Below are 23,237 nucleotides of genomic sequence, written 5' to 3'. Positions count from 1 at the left end.
AGATATCTGTACTCCCCCTGAACACCTACACTCCTGCATCATCCTCTTCCCCACATCCTGCCTTTTTGTGTATATAACTCCTGTGTGAAAAAGTAAAACTTATGATTTGATCAGACTATAGACAAATCGTCATTCTTTGTGTCTGCCTGTTTCTGCCTCCCCCTCCCGGGCTCTTTTTCAGGTGACCTCTCTGGACCCCCATTTAATGCCCTGCTGACCAGGACAAATAGTATGTAATGTACTAACTCTGGGCAGGGAATGTTTACATTTATTTAGATTTTGTTTGACTCCTGAGTATATTTTCCCTCTCTTTTTTGAGACAGTTTTTCTGTGTAGTTCTTGCTGTCTTGGAATTCACTCTGTAGTGGCCTCAGAGTCTGAGATCTGCATGTTTCTGCCTCTGGACTGCTGGGATTAAAGGTATGTGCCACCACATTCACCACAGCTTGACTTTGTTCATTTTTGAAGATTTAAAAAAATATTTCAATTTTAGTGAGTGAATTTTTTCATTTTGAATTCCAATTATTCCTAAACATCATTGGCAACATACAACATAACTTTTGTCTCTTGTCAGTCCACATACTTTCCTGTGGTTTCCTTTTATTACAGTGGAGGTCCAAAATGGTTGGTTCTATTTTAAAATGAACTTTGAAAATTACTGTGTGCTGTAACCAGAATGCTCAATTTGACGATACACTGGTGATGCAAATGGTTCATAGGCTTTGGGAAACATGAAGCATTCAGCTTCCTGCAGTGCTCTTCACAGTCAGAAGAGAGCCCCAGATCTTAGTAGGCTCTGAGAACTTAGCATAACTGACTCCAGGACAGAGTTTTTCAGGCTGTAAAACTCAGCATGTAGAGAGCACCATCTGACAAAACTTTTAACAAAAACCTAATCCATCAAAGTCCATGGCTATGGGAAAATATCTAAATGCACTAACCTTGCCTTTTGGCTTCTGTAGTTCTGCTTCTGGCTAACTGTTCTTAACAGAAGTATGTCAATCCAGGACGTGGGTTTTGTGGGGTTTCACTAGGATCCTGAACACCAAGGGTAGTTGCAGGCAGGCTAATAAGACTTTTTATTGGCTTAAACCCATGTCTTCTCTGGTAGTCTTTTCTGGTGACTACCCTACAACAGGTATCACATCCATTTTCTATGGCTCCATGTCTACCAAAGAGATAGATATTTGGTCTGATTCTAGGACGAACACACTGGAGCGTCCTTCTCAGGTTCTATACTACTTTGGGACACTTGGGGTTCACATGAGAGAAAGGTGAAGGAATTTCACCTCGCGATTATTAGATAGGTACCTGTTCTGAACTATGAAGTCCACTATTTTAGGTAATTTAATAGTGGACCTGATGGGAAATGTCCCTTTGTACTTACCATAGGTTCCCAGAGGCTCATGGGTAATGTAGTCCCTACCGTACAAGGCCCTCCCACACATGGTCAGGTAAACAGCTCTGGCAGTTGGCTGGTAGGCATCTCTGTCCTTCACTCTCTTGGCAACTACCGCTTAGAAAGTCGCATCCTGGTTCTGTGCTGACGTCTTGGCTCGGGCTGCGAGTTTCGTGCAGGGTTTCTGGAGGCGGGTGGGAAAACAAAAAGAGGAGAGTAGTCTTGGAATCCTCGGAAGCGGGACCCGTGCCCTCTAGCTCGGTGGAAGTAGAAACACAGGTGGGTCTTGGCGAAGGGACTGAGACGCAGTTCCAGGGCGGACCGCAGCGGCTCAGGGGGAGGTGATTGTGGGATCCATCATTCCCAGTCGGAACGGTCGGCCAGGACAGAGCTTTCATGGTTTCTGTTTCCGAAGACTGCGCTAAGAGTGTCTGGATCTGTGATTCCAACTGTCCAAAGGGCCGTTGCAGAAGCTCTGCCAAGGAGGTGAGAGCCCAAGATGGCGACTTGGGGGGTGAGGGCGTTTCGTGTCTGTGGATTGTCAGGGCCGGGAGGCCTCCAGTGTGAGCTCACATTCCAATTCGTGCTAATGAAGAATCTTGTTACCTGCTTGGCATTCGTTTTGGGGGGGAGTTGGGGTGGAGAAAGACCATTAATCTGAGAGTGGACTACAGAACTAGGAATTTTCACTAGCATGACCCAGAAATGGGAAAATTCTAAGTTGATACCACAGTGCTGGAGCCTGAAGGGGGTGGGGGTACGGGAGGGTCTGTGACCCATACATCTGTAAGAAAGAGGGTGTTTATTATCCGACTGAATTGGCCTGAAATTCCTAGAGAAATTCTCACATAGTGACTGTACCCTTATGTGTATTGGCATTGCAGTCCTCAGTTTTCCTGTCTCTTTATGAAGTGTTTTTGAGTCTCCTATGAACTGTGTAGCCAGTTTGACAGTGACCAGCTTGGCACTTGAGCTTTGAGCTCTTAGGTTGTCATATGCTGGGTTCCCAACCTGAAAGGGTTGAGGGTGGGTGGGTAATGTCAAACGACCCCTTCACAGGGGTTAAATATCAGAAGTTTACATTGGGATTATAACATTAGCAAAATTAGTTATGAACAGCAATGAAAATAATTTTATGGTTGAGGGTCACCACAGCATGAAGGACTGTATTGAATAAAGGGTTGCAGCATTAGGAAGGTTGAGAACCACTGTCTTTGGTTTTGTTTAGTTTTTGAAGATATCTAGTTACCTGAGATAAGAAGTTATCTCAGAAGATTCTTCTTATTTTTATTTTTTTAAAGATTTATTTATTTCATGTGAGTATACTGTTGTTATCTTCAGACACACCAGAAGAGGGCATCAGATCCCCATTATAGATGGTTGTGAGCCACCATGTGGTTGCTGGGAATTGAACTCAGGACCTCTGGAAGAGCAGTCCATGCTCTTAACCGCTGAGCCATCCCTCCAGCCCATTTCAGAAGATTCTAGTATTGTTAAGGGAGCATTTTCTTGGGAACAAAGTAGGGAGGTTTCATGTTCTGAAGGAAGGCGAGCAACAGTAGGAATTCCATCCTACTAGTGTGGAGGAAGACCATTAAAAAGAGACCAGGAGCCCTGCGTCCCGCTAGGGAATTTACACCAGTCTAAGGTCCAAACCTTAGACTGCTACACTGAACTCCACAGAACCGCAGGGCCCTGAGATACAGGCCTCTTTGACTAAACCTGAACTGTGATTAACCAAGTCGGCCTACGTGTTCATGGCAGAGATTGCATTCTTGCAAGTTACCTACCGATATATCATCGTAGGCCAATCTTTCGGAACAGTACAGGGGCCAGTCTGGACTATCGGGTTCCTTTCCCATTACCTTAATGCTCACTCTATATTGGTGGCCAGCACAGGGAAGGTCTGCTGGGCTATGAATGAGTGCATTTGCCCTTTAGAGGAGAATACTTTATTGAATATATTGCAATAGAGCAACAAGCTGGAAAGCACTGGCGTACCACATGCCTCATAGGCTAATGAGCTGTGTGGGTGAGGTCAGAGACAGGGGATATACTTGTTTCGTTAGAGGGAGTTTCTTTTTTTTCTTATATTTTAATTTATTCTCATATATTGCATCCCAATGGTAGATTCCCCTCCCTCCTCTTCTCCCAAGCCTACCCATCCCCTTCCATTCCTCCTTCATTTCCCTTCAGAGGAGGACAGGCCTCCTCGAGATACCAACCAAACATGGCATATCAAGTTGCAATAAGTGCAGGCACCTCTCCTCATATTAAGGCTGGGCAAGGCAACCCAGTAAGAGGAAAAGTGTCCCTAAAGCAAGCAAAAGTGTCAGAGCCAGCCTTCACTCCCACTGTTGGGAGTTCCACAGGAAGACCAAGCTACACAGCCATAAAATAAATGCTGTGTGCCTAGGTCAGAGCCATGCAGGCTTCCTGATTGTAGGAGTAGTCTCTGTTTTCTGTGAGCCTCTATGAAGCCAGGTTAGTTGATGCTGTGGGTTTTCTTGTAGTGACCTTGACCCGTCTTACTCATCTACAATCCTTCCTCCCTGTCTTTTGCAGGATTCACTGAGCTTCACCTAATGTTTGGCTGTAGGTCTCTGTTTCTGTTTCCATGGAAACTTCATCTGCTATGAGCAGAATATTAGGAATCATCATTCCACTTACTCTCCCCCCACCCCCTTCCTTGTTTTTTGCCAGGCACATTTGGTTCTGGATAAGGTCTCTGGGCTGTCTGGCTTCTGGTTCCTGGCCCTCCAGGCGGTGTCAGGTATGGGCTTAGAGGGAGTTTCTTTGTGTGTATTTCTCTGGCATGTAGTACCTGCTGTGTGAGGATCAGTCCACATGAGTCAGTGTGCAGCTTAGGAGTTAAGCAAGGGCTAACTATGAATGTAATTTCTAGCTGTATAATGGCCATGCAAACAATCACAGTCGTGTGAAGATTTTCTAATGTCCTGCTCCACTGCAGGCAAGATCTGTCAGAGTGAAGGTGAAATTCTTGGCTTTGCATGGCCTAAGTAATTACTGATCCAATTGCTTAGAACAAAATTTGGGCAAAGCTTCTTCAGAAGCTGTCAACACATGGATGGTGGGAGCTTGATCTTTAGGAGGTTCTGGCTAGCTCTCTTCTACCAGCTATGCTGAAAAAAGATAGACAAGGTCCTGGGAAATATTTATTTTATCTGGAAGTTGTGATCCAGCTCACACCTGACCGAATCAGTGGTCAGTAAATTTACTTTTCCCTTCCTCTTCCCTCACTGTTTCCAGCACATGAGCTCCTTTTTAAATTAATTAATGGGTTAAAATTAGTTAATTAATTTTGTGTGTGAGCATATTGTCTGCATGGGTGTCTGTTTACCATGTGCTTACCTGATTCCTGAAGAGGTCAGAATAGGGCATTAGAACCCCTGGATCTGGAGCTATAGTCTGTTGTGAACTGCCATGTGGGTTCTGGTAATTGAACACCGGTCCTCTGGAAGAACAGCCATTGCTGTTAACTACTCAGTATCTCTGTAGCCTCATATGAGCTTTTTGAGAACATTATTAATAGAATTTTCATGTGGAAACAGATGATGGTTCCTCTGTTTTGGCAGTAGATTTGTGTGAGATGTATCTCAGCTTCATTAGAAAGATGAAAAAAATTGCTCCCAATGAATTGAGAGACTTGCCAAGGGTAACATGATATGTAGGTATCAGGGACATACTGACTACTGTTACTTTGTACCGTTAAGGAAAATCAATGTTTGTGTATTTTCTAATACTGACTTCTAGTTACCATGTAATGTCTTCAGGTTTGTGGGGGTTTTATGTTTTGTGTTGAAATCCAGCATCTGAGTGTGATCTGCAAATGTTTTCCCATAGATCAAGGTGTCCAAATTTCAAACACTTTCCAAACACCTTGTCCTGAGCATTCTACACGTATCAATACATTCTGTACATTGTATAACCCTAAAGGTATAAAACGAAAGTGTCTTATTTAATGTTAGCATTCTGTTAACCAAAATTCATAAGGTAGGGATGAAAATAATAGGAGTCTATCTCTGTTGTAAAATGAAGAAATTAGATTGCACCAAACTTGTGCTGTAAACTTGTATGTGCAAACCAGCTATTCTTCCTGTGGCTTTCAAACCGTGAGCATCTAGTTACAGAATATTTCTTATTGTATTTGTCATGCTTGGATACCATTTCCCATTCCCCAGTATGCTAAAATAATACAATTCTAAATCATTAAATGTATCAGCCTTGCCGGGCACTGGTGGTGCACACTTTTAATCCCAGGACTCAGGAGTCATGGACAGGTGGAACTCTTGAGTTACAGGACAGCATAGGCTACAGAGTGAGTTCCAGGGCAGTCAGGGCTATATAGAGAAACCTTGTCTCAAAACACAAAACCAAAACCAAACCAAACCAAACCAAACCAAAACCAAAACCAACCCAACCCCAACCCCAGCCCACCCAACCCAACCAAACCAAACCAAAAACAAAACGAAAGGTGCCAGCCTTTCTTGTACAAGAAGTCAACAAAAATAGTGCTTTAAAGATCAATTTTTGTTTTCCTACATTCCTGCAGGTCGGTATCTGGACTGGTCTCAGCTGGTAAATGACTGCATTGTCCTGCCTTCAGTAACAAATGAAATTGAAGTCATCAGTGCTTTGAGGCTGATAAGTTCTGGGTGTTCAGTTCCACACCCAGTGGTTCCTGCTGAGTCTTTTCAATCTCTAGTTCCATCAAGCAGTCACCAAGGTTCTTTACAACATAGCTGTGTCCAGTAGGTAAATGTCAGTCAAGAAATTCTTTTCAAATTCAGGTTATCTTCACATTTGCTGAGTTCCTCTTGGTCAAATGAATCAAGTGGCAAAACCCATCTTATTTATGGTAACTAAACAAGGGTGTGGATACATGGAGATACCCCTTTTGGAAACATTACTGTAATGGTGTCCTATATGAAATGTGCATTATTTAAATTTCCTGTATAAGCATGGGCAAAAAAATTGTTAAATCTGCATATTTCCCCTGAAAATGAACTGTATAAAAGAAGCAGTAGTGCAGAGGAAATGCTTATGGAGCCCTTTGGGTGGATTAATAGAATATTTCATTATTCTATTAATGGTGATTTTAGTGTTAATGGTGGGAAAACATGATGACTCTGGTTTTAATTAGTACCTTTAAAAGGGAATGTTAATTGTTACCCATTTGCTTATTAATTATAGATGTATGTGTTCATTAACTCAGCCATGAGTAATGACTGAATGTATTATTGGTTCATTGTCAATGGTGTCTTTGTTGCACTTTCTGTATATGAGTTTATTTTGTTTCTTTTTTTTAAAGTTTATTTATTTTTATGTGTATTGGTGTTTTGCCTGCATGTATGTCTATGTGAGGGTGCCAGAACTAGAGTTAGAGATAGTTGTGAGCTGCCTTATGTGTGCTGGGAATTGAACCTGGGTCCTCTGGAAGAGTAGCCAGTGCTCTTGATCATTGATCTATCTCTCCAGCCCCCAGTAACTGTTTTCTTATGTTTTTTTTTTTTCTTCTTCAGCTAATTGCACAGTGTTTTGAGTAAGAATCTAGGACCAAACCATGAATATCCTCTCACTCTCATGACTCTATATGATTCTCCTTCTCTCAAGTGTATTCCAGTATCCTCTGTGTTTCCAAGGGCAAAACCAAAACCAAGCAACTTACAAACATCATGAATGAATATGTGGTGAGTCATTTATTCCCCAGTTTATTATATATTGTTATTTTATTTGTATTCATAGTTTGACCATCCTTTAGACCTGCCCAAATTTATAGAGTATTAGACTTTAACTCCTATTGGTAGTAATTATAGCAACATTTAATACATCATAGTTTTCCTTAATTATAAATATTAATAATTTGCTACAAATTATTAATATTTCTCTCAGATTTAAAATGTCTTTGGCCACTGTCATTTCCACCATGAGGCTTTGCCCCTTACGGAATCGGATGGAATCATGATTAAGTTGGTTCTTAGTACGTAGTGAAGAAGCTGGCAAGTGCATACATGGTGGGCACTTATAGACGGCAAGGGTGCTGGGGTTGGGGGGCGCCCTGGGCATACTGCTTTGGGCATTTATTCCCATTAGGCACCATGCCAGTTCTTTGTTAAAAGTCTAGTCCAGGTCTGTGCTTTATGTATCATTATTCTGCTTTCTGGCTCTTGGAAGTCTCTTAGTTGATATTCTCTTTCTCTAGCAAATGCCTAAGTTTGCAATTGGTCATCTTCTTTTACTTATATCAGCCAAATACTCAGAGGCCTCGGTTACATTTAATCTTTGTGTTCCTGCATCTTGGAACTCCAGCCAAGGTCTCATGAGCGTTAAGTGTTCCTCTATCACTGAACTACACCCTGTGCTGTCCCCATTTCTTCCCTCCTCCTTCCTGTGTTTTCTTTTTTCTGATTGTGGCCTTTAGTACAAGAAACGATGCCTGCCGAAGTAAATTCTTTAAAAAGAACATATTTAGAGTTTACCAAAATCCATTACACAGAGGCCACCCATATTAGCTGCCTTGTTTCATGGAGTCTAACTAGGGCGATCCTACTTCCCTCAGTAAAGAGAACATCTTTTGGAGATTGTGTCCCTTTACTAAATACTGGGTTGAGTCCTTGCAGGCAAGCCATTATATTTCTAGCTCAGCAAACCCTACCTGTTTATTTTCCCTAATCAATACTTGAAATTTTAGCATCCTTTATGAATTTTTTTTTTTCCGAGACAGGGTTTCTCTTTATAGTTTGGGCTGTCCTTTAACTCACTCTGTAGACCAGGCTAGCCTTGAACTCAGAAATCTGCCTGCCTCTGCCTCCCAAGTGCTGGGATTAAAGGTGTGTGCCACCACTGCCCGGCAAATTTTAACTTCTGATTGTAGAAAGCAAACAGAGAGAAAGATTCAGAAAGGGCTAGAGACTATAATGCACAAGGATATGGTCCACTGATCTATTTCCTCTAACTGGTTGCAACTTCAGAAGTTTTCAGTACTTCTAAAAATAGTGACACCAGCTTAGAACCAAGCATCTAATTCTTGAATCTGTGGAGGATCTTTTATATTCAAACCATGGATCAAAACCATCCTGAAAATGTGACAAAACAGTATATGACCTCTGTTTCCATGTTAGGGATTCTTTGCTGGCTGGCTTTTCTGCTGTGATCTAGCAGCTGGAGTAGGTCCTTGAAACCAGAGCTGGGATGGTGTCCAAGAGCACATAAGGTTGGCTGACAGTGGGCAGCTGCAGGGGGTTCCATGTGCCTAGGAAAAAGGGTTCTTTCTTAGGGATTTTCCATGTGCTTGACCAAAGTTACTTAGGATGGTTGGATTTCCTACCTAACGCCTGGCTTCCTAATGAAGCTGCGTGACTTCTGGAAGCCTTGTCTGTGAGTTTCCCAGATGGTAGCTTTGCCATGTTTCACTGACCAAACCATTTGTCAAGGGCAAGGCTTAAGCCTAGTGTCCACCAGAGATGAAGGAATTGCCCAGGCGTTCTGGCCCATTCCTAGAAGTCACTGCTCAGTGTTTGTCTCCAGCTCATTTCAGTGTTCTTCACGAACACTTCCTTAGCTCAAAGGTTATTTCAAAGTGTAGTTTTTAATTTTTGAATATTAAGTTAATTCTTAACTCTTGTTTTGATATTGGTTTCTTAAAGACTTTATATTCAGAGAATATATCAAATTTTATTTTGGGGATTTGTATTGATGGTCAACATAATGGTCTGCTTTGATAATTATTCTGTTTCATCTTTAATAATAAAGATAAGATTTTTGATGTTAAGACCTGCCTTCTTCCTTACTTCATAACCTATGTCCCAATTCCTTTTGATATCTGCCTGGGAATGGCACTCAGGTCCAGAATAGTTCTGACCCTTAACTGCTGAGTTATGTGGGTTGTGAGAGTGTGTGAGTGTGTGTGAGAGTGTGTGTGTGTGTGTGTGTGTGAGTGTGTGTGTGTGAGTGTGTGTGTGTGTGAGTGTGTGTGTGTGAGTATGTATGTGTGAGAGTGTGTGTGTATGTACTCTGTATTTCTAACTTTTAAATTTGAATTTCATTGATTTATTCTTTGAATCTTATCTTTTTCTTATTCTATTGCAATATTCAATTTGTTTTTGTTTTTTTTTCTCTGCAAAGGTACAAAAAGCAACTTATTCTTCCTAGTATCATCCCATGGCATCAGCTTTCCTCTAGTAGCAGTTTATGCTGTGCTCTACAATTTTTTATCTTATTCATTTTTAAAAATTCAGTTCAAAATATTCCTTTTTAAATGTGTATGTGTGTATGTGTTCAAGCACACATTCCTATGTGAGTACAAATCAGCAGAGCATGTGGGTCCCAGGGATAGAACTTACTGTATCAAACTTGGTAGGAAGCACCTTCAACTGCTGAGACATTATGCCAGATATCCAGTTCAAAGTAGTCTAAAACTTTTACTTACAGAGTTCTTTTCAATCCATGCCTTATCTAGTAGTAAGTTGTTTAACCTTATTGGAGAGCTTCTACCTGTGGAATATGAATTTTACAGGTTTTATTTGTTTGTTGTGTGTTTTCCCCCTCTGTTATATCTGGAAACACCCCTGTGTCTTACTCTCTTTTATGTCTTCTGACTACACAGCCTTCTAGTTTTTCTAGGGGATGGCTGTTGAAATCCAGATCTGCTTAGCTCACTTACCTGTTCTGATGCGACTTCATTGTATTATACTAGGATTTTGGAATCAGTAGGTATTACAAATAACAAACAACAATCAGTTATTTATATGCAGTAAGGAAATATTGGAATGTCAGACTACATGCATTTAATTTGTAAGAAAAAAAAAAAAAGGCCTGGCAGTGGTGGTGCATGCCTTTAATCCCAGCACTTGGGAGGCAGAGGCAGGCGGATTTCTGAGTTGAAGGCCAGCCTGGTCTACAGAGTGAGTTCCAGGACAGCCAGGGCTACACAGAGAAACCCTGTCTCGAAAACAAAACAAAACAAAACCAAAAAAAAAAAAAAAAAAAAGAAACCCTGTCTCAAAAAACCAAAAAACAAAAACCTTAATTTGTAAGGAATACCAACAGACACATAAAATTTCCTGTTGAAATTAGTCTAGATATGTAAATACAGAATCATTCGCTACATAGTCAGTTCCTGCAATTTTAAAAATATTTATTGATTTAAAATATAGGATTACTCTGTCTTCATATACACCTACATGCTAGAAGACAGCCTTGGCTTCTTTTATAGATGGTTGGGAGCCACCATGTGGCTGCTGGGAGTTGAACTCAGAGCCTCGGGAAGGGCAGGCAGTGGTCTGGAGTGCTGAGCTATCTCTCCTGCTCCAGTTCTTTCAATTTTATAATACAGTGATAACAATACAGGTTCATTTACCTATATGTGATTTTTTTATACTCAGTTTCTTTTCTCTTTTATTGTTTTTAAGCTTAATACCTTACAGTTCAGAAGTTTAGGGCTTTTCAGTTCTACTGAAGCTCTGGGAATATGTTATTTTTGCCTTTCTGTGTATCTGCAGGCTCCTCAGGCCAGCACTTGTATCTATGGAAGCTAGCTCCATTCCATTGGCTTAGTCTAATAGGCTGCCTTTGCTGGTTCAGGGCTGAGCCACTGTTTGCCCTTTTGTGAGAGCCGAGCCTCTTAACTGCAGGTACTGCCTGGGATCCTATTGGCCCTAGCTCTGAAAAGTTTTACTGCCTGTGGGTGTCCCCAAGGTTCTGGTTCCCCTCCTTGATATCTGCTGCTCTCTCTTAAAAGGATTTATTCCTCGGCTAGGAAACTGCATCCAGCTCTGGGAAGTGCTTGATTTTCACCTTTTCACTTGGGGCTTTTGCAAATACATGAATCTATTGTCTAAACCTGGATTCTGTGCTTGACGTTAAATACCATTTATAACCATGGGCTTTTGTATTCTCACCCAGTTCCGGAAATAATGACACTGAGACTTAATTATTTAACAATTCCTAGGCCATAAGTTTGGGTATATTTCTTAATTAGCTCATAATTTAATTAACCCGTTTATTCTATTCTATGAGTGCCACATGGCTGGTTACTTCTTCTCAGTGTCATGTGTCTGCCTCCTAAGAGTTTGGGTCAAATCTCTTCCCTGCCTGACTATATCTTAGAGTTCCCTCTCCCTACTGGAACTCTCATCTCTTATTTTCTGCCTCAGCTCATTGGCCAATTGGCTTTTTATTGCTGAGTGATGCTTCCATACAGTACACAAAAGATTCTCTCTACAATGTATAGGACCATTACTGTGGTGTGTGGTTGTTTGTGTGGTTGAGGCAGGGGTTTGAAGGAAAGTTGCAGCCATGCCAGATTAAGCAAAGGTTATTCTTTCATAGACTTCTGAGAAGGAGAATCTTGTAGGAAGAAGGTTAGGTTAACATATGACTTATAATGCATAACTGAGGTAGGAGAATGGGGCATATATGACTTAATGACATGAGTCACTCTTTGTTTGTGCAAGAGCGCACAAGTTTGGTCCGAGTTCTTCCTCCCAGCCCCATGCTCCTAGAAATAAGAAAATACCTTGACCATATAGCTAGGGTCAACTGTGACTAGATCATAACTTAGATAATCCAATTATTTTAACCTACATTCTGCCACATGGCTGTTTACCTGTGCTTGGGTACCATGCATCCTTCTCACATCTTCCTGGGTAAATCTTATCATGCCTGGCTCTATCCTAGAATTCCTTCTGCCTCCCATTTTCTGCCTGAGCTATAGGCCATAAGCTTTTTAATTGATAGGTGATACATCCATACAATACACTAGACATTCTCTCTAAAATTCCCCTTTGTAGTCCAATAAAAGGATCTTTTTCTTAAAATTATAAATTGAACATAATTATAAGAATTCTGAGACAATTATGGAAATTATTAGGTAGGATTTACATTTATAATGTTCAGTCCATAGCATGTGGCAATTAAGAAAAAATTTCTACTATCTATCCTATCTTAGTGTACTTGAAGTTTTGTACCTAACTCAAATTTTATCCTAACTTGCATTACCAACCTAAATCATCTTTTTAGACCTACAATACCTTCTTAAATCCTAAATAATTGGAGCTTAATTGTGAGTCTATAACTGTCTAGTCTTCAACTTCATCAGATACCTGAGAAGAAATAAAAATTTGCCTGAGTATGCAGGAAGGACAGGTGCATAGCTTCCCAAGAATTATAGAAATGACAGAGATAGTTGGCTGCTTGGACAGTCCCTAATATTGTCTCTAACGTTGAAGCATCCATCTTCAGCTTTTTGGCCCAGTATATCTGACAGTCTCTTTGTAGAGCAGGAATTATGAAGGACTTGCTTATCTTGTCTTGGCAGAGCTTAACAGTTGGCTTTCCTGTATCCCTTTGTCCTTTCTGGACAGCATTTGCCTGTAGTTGAAGCATGATCATTTTCTTTGCCCAGTGGCTAGCATGCCACAGTGAAAGCAATTCCAAATGGACATTATTGATGGTCATCACCATCTGTGACTTTGAGTAGGGATACTGTCAAGAGTAGACCTGTCTCATAGTCAAAAGATCTTTTAATAATTAAATAATTTTATATGCCATATTCTGTGGATCTCTGAGGTCTTTGAAGATCAACTATCCACTTATAGTATATCTGAATTGTTGAACATTGTTTATTTTTAGCTATTTACTATCTGAATGTCCTTGAAGACATCGTACTGTAATTAACTAGACTAGAATTTAATATGACTATGAGTTTGACTATTAATTTATATTTCTTAACCATCTCTAATAGTTTGCAACTTGTAGTTTGTAGTTTTATCACCCTAATATTTGGTAATAGCAGCTTTCAAAAGGACTAGAAATTCACATTGCATCTTTAAGATTTATATAAGTACAATACCTCAAATAAACATGAACACATATACACATTGTGGGTATCAAAATAACCTTAAATGTATATCAGTATAAAATAACCCATGCCAATGTATCAAACATAACCTTGGTTTGTATCGGTATACACAATTGCGTACCAATGTCACATTGTGGCTATAAAATGTTTTTTTGGTTTCAGAGTAGATTCAATAATCTACCCCTATATGCTAATTTCTTATAATATTTATATATTCCCCCTTTTTCTTTACAACCTTCTTTTTTTTTTTAAAGATTTATTTATTTATTATATATGAGTACACTGTAGCTGTCTTCAGACACACCAGAAGAGGGCATCAGATCTCATTACAGATGGTTGTGAGCCACCATGTGGTTGAAGGGATTTGAACTCAGGACCTCTGGAAGTGCAGTCAGTGCTCTTAACCACTGAGCCATCTCTCCAGCCCTCAACCTTCTTTCCCACACCTAAAAAAGGAACAAAGAAAGAAAGGAAGGAAGAAAGAAAACAAAAGAAAGAGGAAATAAAAGGAAAAAGAAATCCTTGAATCTAATCTCCTTATTTTGTCTCATCCCTGTCCAAGACCATAATTATTTGTAACCATTTCCCTTTAAAAGACAACAAACATCTGACATCTATTGAATGATTAAAATTCCTTTATCCCTTGCCCGGCAGTGGTGGTGCATGCCTTTAATCCCAGCACTTGGGAGGCAGAAGCAGACGGATTTCTGAGTTCGAGGCCAGCCTGGTCTACAGAGTGAGTTCCAGGACAGCCAGAACTACACAGAGAAACCCTGTCTCGAAAAACCAAAAAAAAAAAAAAAAAAAAAAGAAAGCAAGCTAACTGTAGCGTTCGTTGTCCAGTTTCTATTTGCTGAGAAAGTGCAGGCTTAAATGAAGTCCTAATTGGAACTGTCCGAAAGGCTGGACCAAGTGAGCTAGCTGTTCTGAAGGTGTCCTGGAAGCCGCTAGAGAAGACCAGCTTTGATGTAGTTGAGGTAGGATCAGGCAGGGAGGTGGAACAGAAAGTCTCAGCATCTCAGCTATGTGTATATGTATATATATGTATATATAATTTCTATACTAATATAATTTATGGAATGTGCAATGTGCACAGATCAGTTAAAGATGATTTTCTGTTTCTTGTTTGAGCAGGTAAAAGACAACTATCATTCTTTATGAACTAGTTTGATCATATAACCAAGCTGCAATATAAATCTCCATTCATGCCATAGGAAAGGATTGCATGATGAATCTTAAGGACTCTGTAGCCAATAAGATCCATTGGCTATGTATAGCTGAAGTTCTGGCTAGAGATATTTTTATGTCTCAGCCAGTTTCAGGGCTGTGCCCATGTAGACGGATTAGCACATCATGTTACAGATTCTGTTTGGTCTTGATTTCCCTTTTTCTATCTGTAGCCAAGATCTTCATGGGGTCTTCCTTTATCAAATCTGATTTTTATCAGTTTGGATAGAATCTATAATTTTTCTTCTCCTGTATGAACTTATACAAAGCTCCTTCCCCAGAGTAACACATTTCCTGCTTTCCATTCTGAGGTTAATATATCTTTGAAATAGGCTGAAATAATTCAACAGTTTTTTCTATAATCCAGTGTCTCTCAGTGGCCATTGTTCATTAGCATTTAAGAAATTTCAAGTTAATAAAGCATTTTGTAATCTATCTTTGGGGGGTCTTTGATACCCCTCTCTGTTTATTAAGCATTTCTTTTAAAGTACAATTGGATCTTTTAATGACTGCTTGTTCTGTAGGATTGTTGATATACCTATTATATATTGCTTTATAGTACAATATGTACATTTAAAAAATTTATTAGTAACATATGCTAGTGCATTGCCAGTTTTAATTTGTATAGGTATACCCATAATTGCCATAACTTCCAATAAATGCATAATAACAGAATCAGCCCACTTGTTACAGTTGAATAAACAGAGAAGTTGATTTGGCATCATCCTGAATAAGTTCAGCAGTTTCTATATGCAAAACAAGTCTTTCTGTATACTGAGAGTCAGTTTCTATATTAAAATTCTTGAAAATCTAATAATACCATAAGTATTGCAAATAATTCTGATTTTTTGAATCTATTCATAAGGACTTTTAACCACCTTACTTATATCTTTGGACTTATATCCTGCCTTTCCTGATTTATTTACACCAGTGTAAAATGTAAGCACTGCAGAAATTGGAATTCTTTGTATTATACAAGTGAGAATCCAATTAGTTCTTTTTATAAATTGAAGCCACTTGCTTTTTGAGTATTTGTTGTTAATTTCTTCCAGAAAAATTACTGCAAGCTCTTTGCCAATCTTCATCTTGTGCCCATAGTGAGGTAATCTCAGCATTAGTAAAAGAGGTGCCAGAGTCTCACCTGGATCCATTCCAGCTAGTGGACAAACTCTCATTTTTCCCTTTGGAATCAATTCAAGGGCTCAGCAGTTAAGAGCACTGACTACTTTTCCAGAGGGCCTGAGTTTAATTCCCAGCAACCACATGGGGCTCACAACCACCTGTAATGGGATACGATGCCCTCGTCTGTTGTATCTGAAGACAGCTACAGTGTACTTGTATACATAAAATAAATAAATAAATAAATACATATTTAGAATCAATCCAGAAACTTTTTCTATGTAAGTTTTTAGTATTTTACTCTGTGTACTAAAAATACCCATTCTAAGACATGATCCCTCTGCATAAGAATTCCTTTGGGAGAATGAGTAGAAGGCAAGATAACTAAGATGCAAGTGATCTTTGAATAAAATCTAGATGTGTATTCTGTAGTTTCTTTTCTTATCAGAGCCAACTCCTTTTCAGCCTAGGCTAATAATTTTCTCGGGCTATTTATGTCTTTATCATCTTGTTAGGTCTGAAATAAAATACTTTCTCTTGAGATTCCAAATACAAACAGACCAGACTTTTTAAATGTAACTCTTACCTAATGGGTTTCATAATTGTTCCTGCTGTATATTGTTTATTATTATTAAAAAAGAGCCTTTTATTAGACAAAAGGGGGAAATGTAGGCATAATGTACACTGTGTAAAGTTTATCCTGCATATTCAAAAGCTGATATCTCTGCCCTCATATCTTGTTTCGGTCATGACACAGCACGGTAATGTTTATATCAAGAATCTCCTGTGTCAAGTTTTTGTAAACAATTCTTCCCATTTATTCTCTGCTTGTCAATAAATGCTGGTCAACCAGTGGCTGGGCAGAATTGAGACTAGTAGGACTCTGCCAACCAGAGGAAAGAAATAGGGAGAGAGGGACATTCACATCAGTGAGGAGGATGGAGGATTTGGAGCTACGAGGAAGGGGTCGGGAGAGATCAGGGAAACACAGCTGAAGCCCAAAGAGCCAGATCAATGATAATATGCACATACCATGGGATGGGGCTGGGAGTAGCCAGGTAAGCGTAGAAGGTTAAGGTAGATCAAAACTGCACTCAGCTATTGGAAGAAATACTGTTTTTTCTGTGTTACTATTGGGAAATAGTATAAGATAAAGAAATACAGCCACCAGATTAATTCACTGCTGATATTTATAATTCATTTACACAAGAGAGTGGGAATTATTATTGCACAACCCATACAACATGACAGTAGTCAGGCTGTTTCCAACTCCTAGGAGGCAGAGCAAGGTGTGGGTATGTTCATGTTCACTTACAGCCCTATCTGATTAAGGCCTGGTTACCCAAATGGTCTGGGTTCTCTTACACCAACAGGGAAGGTTTTCATCTTAATATCATCATGTAGCACATTCATCAATCAATAACATCAGGATAGTTTTTTTAATTTTTTTTCTACTGTATAAGCAAGGTATATTATAATGTAAAATACACATGAGAGCCTTCCACCCCTTAAGAGAAGCTGGTCTTCAGGTTCCTTTTTATAAGCCTAGAGTAAATTGAAGAGAAATGTGCTGTTACAGGAGTTGGTGTCGTTTGAGGATGTCACTGTGAATTTCACCTGGGAGGAGTGGCAGAATCTCAGTGATGCTCAGAGGATGCTGTACAGGAATGTGATGCTGGAGACATACAGCAGCCTGCTGTCCCTGGGTGAGTAAGTCTCAGGAGCAAGCACCTTCCCTGCACAGGAAACATATGAGCATGTATGAGGTTTAGGACTAAGGTTTTACGCCACAGATTGTATGATTGTTCTCTGCTCTCAACTGAAAGGTCCGTATTTGCACTTTTGTTACACAGATCCTAAAACATGGTTTTTTCTTTCTTCAAAGAACCTTCTTAGCAGGATTTTTCCAAGCCCTATATTATTTCCTATTAACAGGGCAATGCACCCCTAAACCTGAGTTGATCTTCAAGTTGGAACAGGGAGAGGAGCCATGGACTGCAGAAGACCCTGCACCCAAGACTCTGCCAGGTTAGTTGTTGGTGCATGTGAATGGGGGGGACAGTGTATAACAAAGGTTGCCCGTTTCACCAGTTTACCCCAAGTTCCATATCTGAGGGCTCAGACATGTTTGCTATGTAGTTTCCAAGGAGAACTCTCTTGCATATGTTCCTACATTTCAATTTGATAAAGTATTTCTTAGGCTGCCCTACCCCCCATCTAGCCTCTGACTTATGTAATTTGTTGTTTTTCCCTGGTACTTTCTTCTGTTTGTTTGTTTGTTTGTTTTTTGAGACAGGGTTTCTCTGTGTAGCCCTGGCTGTCCTGGAACTCACTCTGTAGACCAGGCTGGCCTCGAACTCAGAAATCTGCTTGTCTCTGCCTCCCAAGTGCTGGGATTAAAGGCCTGCGCCACCACCGCCCGACACCTGGTACTTTCTTCTTTCATAGTTTCAGTTGCCTCTCTCACTTCAATCTCATGGAGATTTTGTTTTCAGACATATTTCATTGTGATTGTTTTTTTTTTAGCACATGCTAATGAGACAGATTTCAAGTGCTGATTCTTGTATATTTTATATAAATAAAAATGTAAAAGTAATGTCCTTGCTTCATGGAATTAATTTCAATAAAAGACAAATAAGTTTATTTATACTAAGAAGTCACAAACAAGTATATGCAATGTTGAACCAGAGTATAGTGAGTAACAGATGGTGTTTAAAGTTACAGAGTATTTTACTGACGAAGTTGCTCTAAACAGATTTAGAAGTTAGGCTGTAAGCCATGATATAAGAAATCATCAGTAGGAGGTATAGGAAGGGGTGTTCCCACTTGAGAAAGAATCAAGGAAAAGTGAGACAAGTTCTCAAGTTGAAGAACTCAAGCTTTTGTTTGGCTTTGGCTGGGGACTGTCATTTAAATGCAGCACTTGTTTAATTTTCCTTCTCTCATTCAAAAGCAACAAAGATAATGAAGGATTGTAGAAGCCACTTTTTATGAAACTGAAACCTGACAACATCCGTGAGAATTGATGAATTACTACACAGTTGGTGCATGGGTCACCACTTTGAAGACAAATATTAGGGCTCATGATTATCACAGGTAGTCAGATACTTTAGAGAGATGTACAGCATACATAGTTTTCCAGAGTGATAGATAGGAGTTTGTATTTATTTTAGTTAGGAAAGAACAGGACATGTTGTTCAGTTGAGACCTCAATTACTGGAATCTGTTTTGGGTGGAAGTAGAAAGGAAGAAATTTCATGTTTGAAATATTCCCAGTCTGTCGTCACTCTTTGTAATAACTCTAAGCAAACAAGATGCAAACTCATGGCCATAACGGAAGCTTCAGGTTAGGAAGCAGCCTATCAGAGTCTGCTCACAATCTGCAAAGAGGATGTCTGAGGAATTATTGCCTCTTTTAGACTAGAATAAAGAGAATGGCAGAAGGAGAGAACATACATGTCATCACTGTCATGCATTAAAGTATACATGTGACTAGAACCTTGTAAAAATATAGCCATTCTCTGAGTGGAAAACTATACCTAGCAACTGGTGGATATTTTAACAAGATATTTCTTCACAAAAATAAAATGAAGTAATACTTTACTAATACTTTAATACTAGAAAACTTATCAGTGTGTTTCAGTATGTTAAATCAAAGGAGTAAATAAAGTTTATAAGCTAATATTTACTATGATTTTAATAACAGTATGTACTAGTAGGTTAGACATTTTTTTTTTACATAACATGAGCATCCCATTAGAAATTCTTAAAAATAATTCATAGAAACTACTTTTGTTTGTCTTTTTAGTCTTTTGCAGTATGGATGGCATAATTGAGACCAACCAGAAGAGTCTAGAGAGACATTTGTGGCAAGTTACGGCCAATGATCACAATAGAGCAACTGAGAAAGCAGATGGATTAGCAAACACTTTTTATTTATACTCCATGAATATTTCAAGTTTTGTTGTTAATAATAGAAACTGTTCAGGAGTGAAGCCTGAGGAGTTGAATGGATATCTGAATACGCGTCTCCCTTCTGAGCCTCATGGATTGTGCACTGTAGAACAATGTAACGACTGTTGTGCAGCAGGGGAATCTGTCAGATGTCCTGAGCAGTTTGGTCAGCAGTCCAAGATTCAGACTGGACAGCGGGACTTTGAATATATTGGAGAAGGGGAAGATGCAAAGGCGGAAAATCTAATGAAAAAAATCATTTCATCTAAGAGACTCCAAATGGGACTGACTTCCTGTAAGCATAATGAACATGAGCAGGTTTCTGTTCAGTCAGACGTCATGGCTAAGGAAGGGAAGGCAACTTTCAGTGAGAAGTGTGATCTCACTAAACACCAAGCAACATACGCAGGGAGAACATCTTGTAAGTGCCTTGAAAATAAGAAAACCTTTACCAGCGGATTAGACCTTACAGTTAGTCAGAGGACACATCACCAGAAAAAAGACCATGTATGTATCCAGTGTGAGAAACCCTTTAGCACTAAATCTTCCCTTACTGTTCATCAGAGAATTCACACAGGAGAAAAGCCCTATGGATGTAGTGAATGTAATAAAACCTTCAGACAAAAGTCAGCTCTCATTGTACATGAGAGAACTCACACTGGGGAGAAACCCTTTGAATGTTATGAGTGTGGGAAAGCCTTCCAACATAAGTGGTACCTTAAAACGCACCAGAGAACTCACACTGGGGAGAAACCATATGAGTGTAAAGAATGTGGAAAAGCCTTTCTAAAGAAATCATACCTCAAAATGCATCAGGGAACTCACAAGAGTGATAAACCTTATGAATGTGAAAAATGTGGAAAAACCTTCCATAACAGGTCGTACTTCAACATGCATCTTAGAACTCACAGTGGGGAGAAGCCCTATGCATGCAGTGAGTGTGGAAAAGCCTTTTACCAAAAGTCAGACCTCAGGAGGCATCAGAAGATCCACAACAGTGAGAAATTACACGAATGTAAAGAATGTGGAAAAGCCTTTCAAAATAAGTCCTACCTCAAAACTCACCAGAAAGTTCACACAGGTGAGAAACCATATGAGTGTAAAGAGTGTGGGAAAGCGTTTCAAAACAAGTCATATCTCAATAAGCATCAGATAATTCACACAGGTGAAAAGCCCTATGAATGTAATAAATGTGGGAAAACGTTTCAGTGGAAGTTAGTCCTCAGTAAGCATCATAGAATCCACACAGGTGAAAAGCCCTATGAATGCATTCAGTGTGGAAAAATGTTTGGCTACAAATCATCCCTCATTGTACATGAGTTGATTCATTCTGGGGAGAAACCTTATGAATGTAATGTATGTAGAAAAACCTTTTCACAGAAATCAAACCTAAGCAGGCATCAGAGAACTCACCGACATGGGGAGCTGTGATAGGAATGGTTATGGGTGTGGTCCCGTGTCCTGCCTCCCCTCTGGAGGTGCACAGCAGCCAGTGCACTGGCTTGGGGAAGACAAATCGAAGTCAGGGACAGGGGTCTGCAGTTTAGGTTTGTCTTGGGGTGTCAGACACTGCTGCATGCCTGGCTGGAAGGGTGAAAACAGTGCAGGAGGGGAAGGAACTTGGTCCGGTTTGGAGTGAGTGCCGAGTGTCAGAGGGGCAGGAGAAGAGAGACGTCTTCTTCTGGAGTTTTAGTGTTATGGCTCCTTTAAGTGAAGGCCTTCCCTGTGGCGATCTTTAATGAAGAGGCTCTCTGAGACTGATCTTAGCTTGTTTGTATAGCTTTATTGGGGGTGGATGTGAACACATATGCTTATTCTGGGTGAATGAGGGATAATGTAATTATGGGGAAGGGTATGAGAATATCCAGAAAGGGAAGGTCATTGGCTGAAGGCTAAGGCTATTGAGATGCCTCATTAGCATGGATAGGCCGTTCCAGGCTCTAGGCCCTGTGCTATATGGCTGAGTTCCTATGGTCACATTAGTTAAGGCCATGATTATGTGCTCCAGAGTGGGGCATAGAGGCAGGGAGGGAGCAGCCCTACTCCTGCCATTTCAGATCTCTGAGGTTCCCAGGGTTTGAGCATCAAACCACTTCACCAGTCTCATGCCCATCTGGTGGCACAGTCCATCTTCCCTATATCTACAAAGGCATTTTAATCTCATAATGCATCAAGAACTTCAAGCAAGAATCCACTTCAGGGGCTGGAGAGATGGCTCAGCCTTCCAGAGGTCCTGAGTTCAATTCCCAGCGACCACAAGGTGGCTCACAAAAGAGGGTATCCGATACCCTTTTTTGGTGTGTCTGAAGACAGCTACAGTGTACTCATATTAAAAAAAAAAACAACCCACTTCAGTTCGAGTGTGTAGGTGTTCTTTGTATAAAACAAATGTCAATTTACAAAGAGAACCCACATGGGGTTGAGAAAGTTTAGGAATGTGTTGAATGACTATGAAGGAAGTTTCCCTAGTTCTTGTACTTGAGAACTTATAAGACCACTCACACAGGAATGAATAATGGAATAACCGAGGAAAAACATCCCCCAAGAGGTCAAAACTTGGAGTGCATCTAAGTATCGAGATGGAAGGAAATATTTAGATTAGGAGGAATGTAAAGAATATAAAAGTTTGACCCATGGTTTTTATTCAATATATCTGAGAGAATTCATATTGGAGAGAATCTCAATGAATGCCATGGATGTGGAAAATGCTTTCATACCATAATTTAGAAAAATCTGTGAGGTAATTAAAGTTGAAAATAATTTTGACATCATTCATGCCTTAATATACATGACAAAGTCAACAATGGAAAAACACTCTTGAAGAAATATAATGATTAAAAAACTGGAAGTCACTCCTTGTTAAATATGAGATCACCCTGTGAAGAAAGTCTCTGTGAATGGAGTCACTGGGGAAATGTTCCAGTAGAAGTTTCACCTCAGTATGCATAAGACAACTTACTCAGAAAAGAGAACTTACTCAGCAGAGTCTAGAGGAAGTCTTATGATGTTGATGAACGTCATTCGAAACCTTTCAACCCCAAGTGCATCCTGTCTAAAGTAATGCAGTCCCTGGAGAGGGAGCAGAGCCTGAGGGAATAGCCAACCAATAACCAAGCCAACTCGAGACCTGTCCCATGGGTGAGCACCAATCCCTAACACTATTAATGATACTCTGTTATGCTTGCAGACAGGAGCAAGTTGTCCTCTGAGAGGCTCCATCCAGTAGCTGACTCAGACAGATACAGACACCCACAGCCAAACAGTGGATGGAGCTTGGGATGTTTTATGGAAGAATAGGAGGAAGGATTGTGGATCCTGCAGGGGAGAGAAACTTTACAGGAAAACCAACAGAGTGAACTAACCTGGACCCTTGGGGCCCTCGAGTCTGAACCACCAACCAAAGAACATACACGGGCTGGATCTAGGCTTCCCTGCACATATGTAGCAGATGAGCAGCTTGGTCTCTATGTGGGTCTCAAACAACTGCAATGGAGCTATCCCAAAAGCTGTTGCCTGTATTTGGGCTATGTTCTACTAGCTGGGCTGCCTTGTCTAGCTTCAGTGGGAGAGATAGTGCCTAGCTGTACAGAGACTTGAAGTGCCAGGGTGTTGGGGGATAGCCAGGGAGCCCCCCACCCACTCAGAGGAGAAGGGGAT

General features: G+C 40.1%; 1 protein-coding gene across 3 annotated transcripts; it reads left to right on the top strand.

The window, feature by feature from the left end:
- The first annotated feature begins 1,864 nt into the window (after positions 1-1,864).
- Positions 1,865-23,237, top strand: Znf717 (zinc finger protein 717). 3 transcript variants are annotated; one of them, XM_028756200.1, is made up of 7 exons: positions 1,865-1,885; positions 3,965-4,172; positions 5,973-6,175; positions 6,943-7,110; positions 17,206-17,332; positions 17,562-17,654; positions 19,435-22,824. In XM_028756200.1, exons 4-7 carry the CDS (start codon positions 7,096-7,098, stop codon positions 21,009-21,011), a joined length of 1,812 nt encoding a protein of 603 aa, XP_028612033.1. In that variant the 5' UTR covers positions 1,865-1,885; positions 3,965-4,172; positions 5,973-6,175; positions 6,943-7,095; the 3' UTR covers positions 21,012-22,824. The 3 variants fall into 3 exon arrangements, with proteins under 3 accessions (XP_028612033.1, XP_028612034.1, XP_028612032.1); XM_028756201.1 differs by lacking the exon at positions 1,865-1,885 and having other exon boundaries at positions 3,801-4,172; positions 19,435-20,661; positions 22,768-23,237; XM_028756199.1 differs by lacking the exon at positions 1,865-1,885 and having other exon boundaries at positions 3,801-4,172.

The sequence above is a fragment of the Grammomys surdaster genome, unplaced genomic scaffold (genome assembly GCF_004785775.1).
Source record: "Grammomys surdaster isolate TR1022 unplaced genomic scaffold, NIH_TR_1.0 126113, whole genome shotgun sequence".
Taxonomy (NCBI): domain Eukaryota; kingdom Metazoa; phylum Chordata; class Mammalia; order Rodentia; family Muridae; genus Grammomys; species Grammomys surdaster.
The sequence above is the reverse complement of the archived record's forward strand: the minus strand, read 5'-3'. Positions and strand labels throughout refer to the sequence as shown.

What these genes read in the sequence shown, in the direction of transcription:
- Znf717 (XM_028756200.1), top strand. An exon ending in CAGCAGCCTGCTGTCCCTGG is followed by an intron (nt 17,333 to 17,561) that starts GTGAGTAAGTCT and finishes TCCTATTAACAG; the next exon opens with GGCAATGCACCCCTAAACCT. An exon ending in TGCACCCAAGACTCTGCCAG is followed by an intron (nt 17,655 to 19,434) that starts GTTAGTTGTTGG and finishes TTGTCTTTTTAG; the next exon opens with TCTTTTGCAGTATGGATGGC.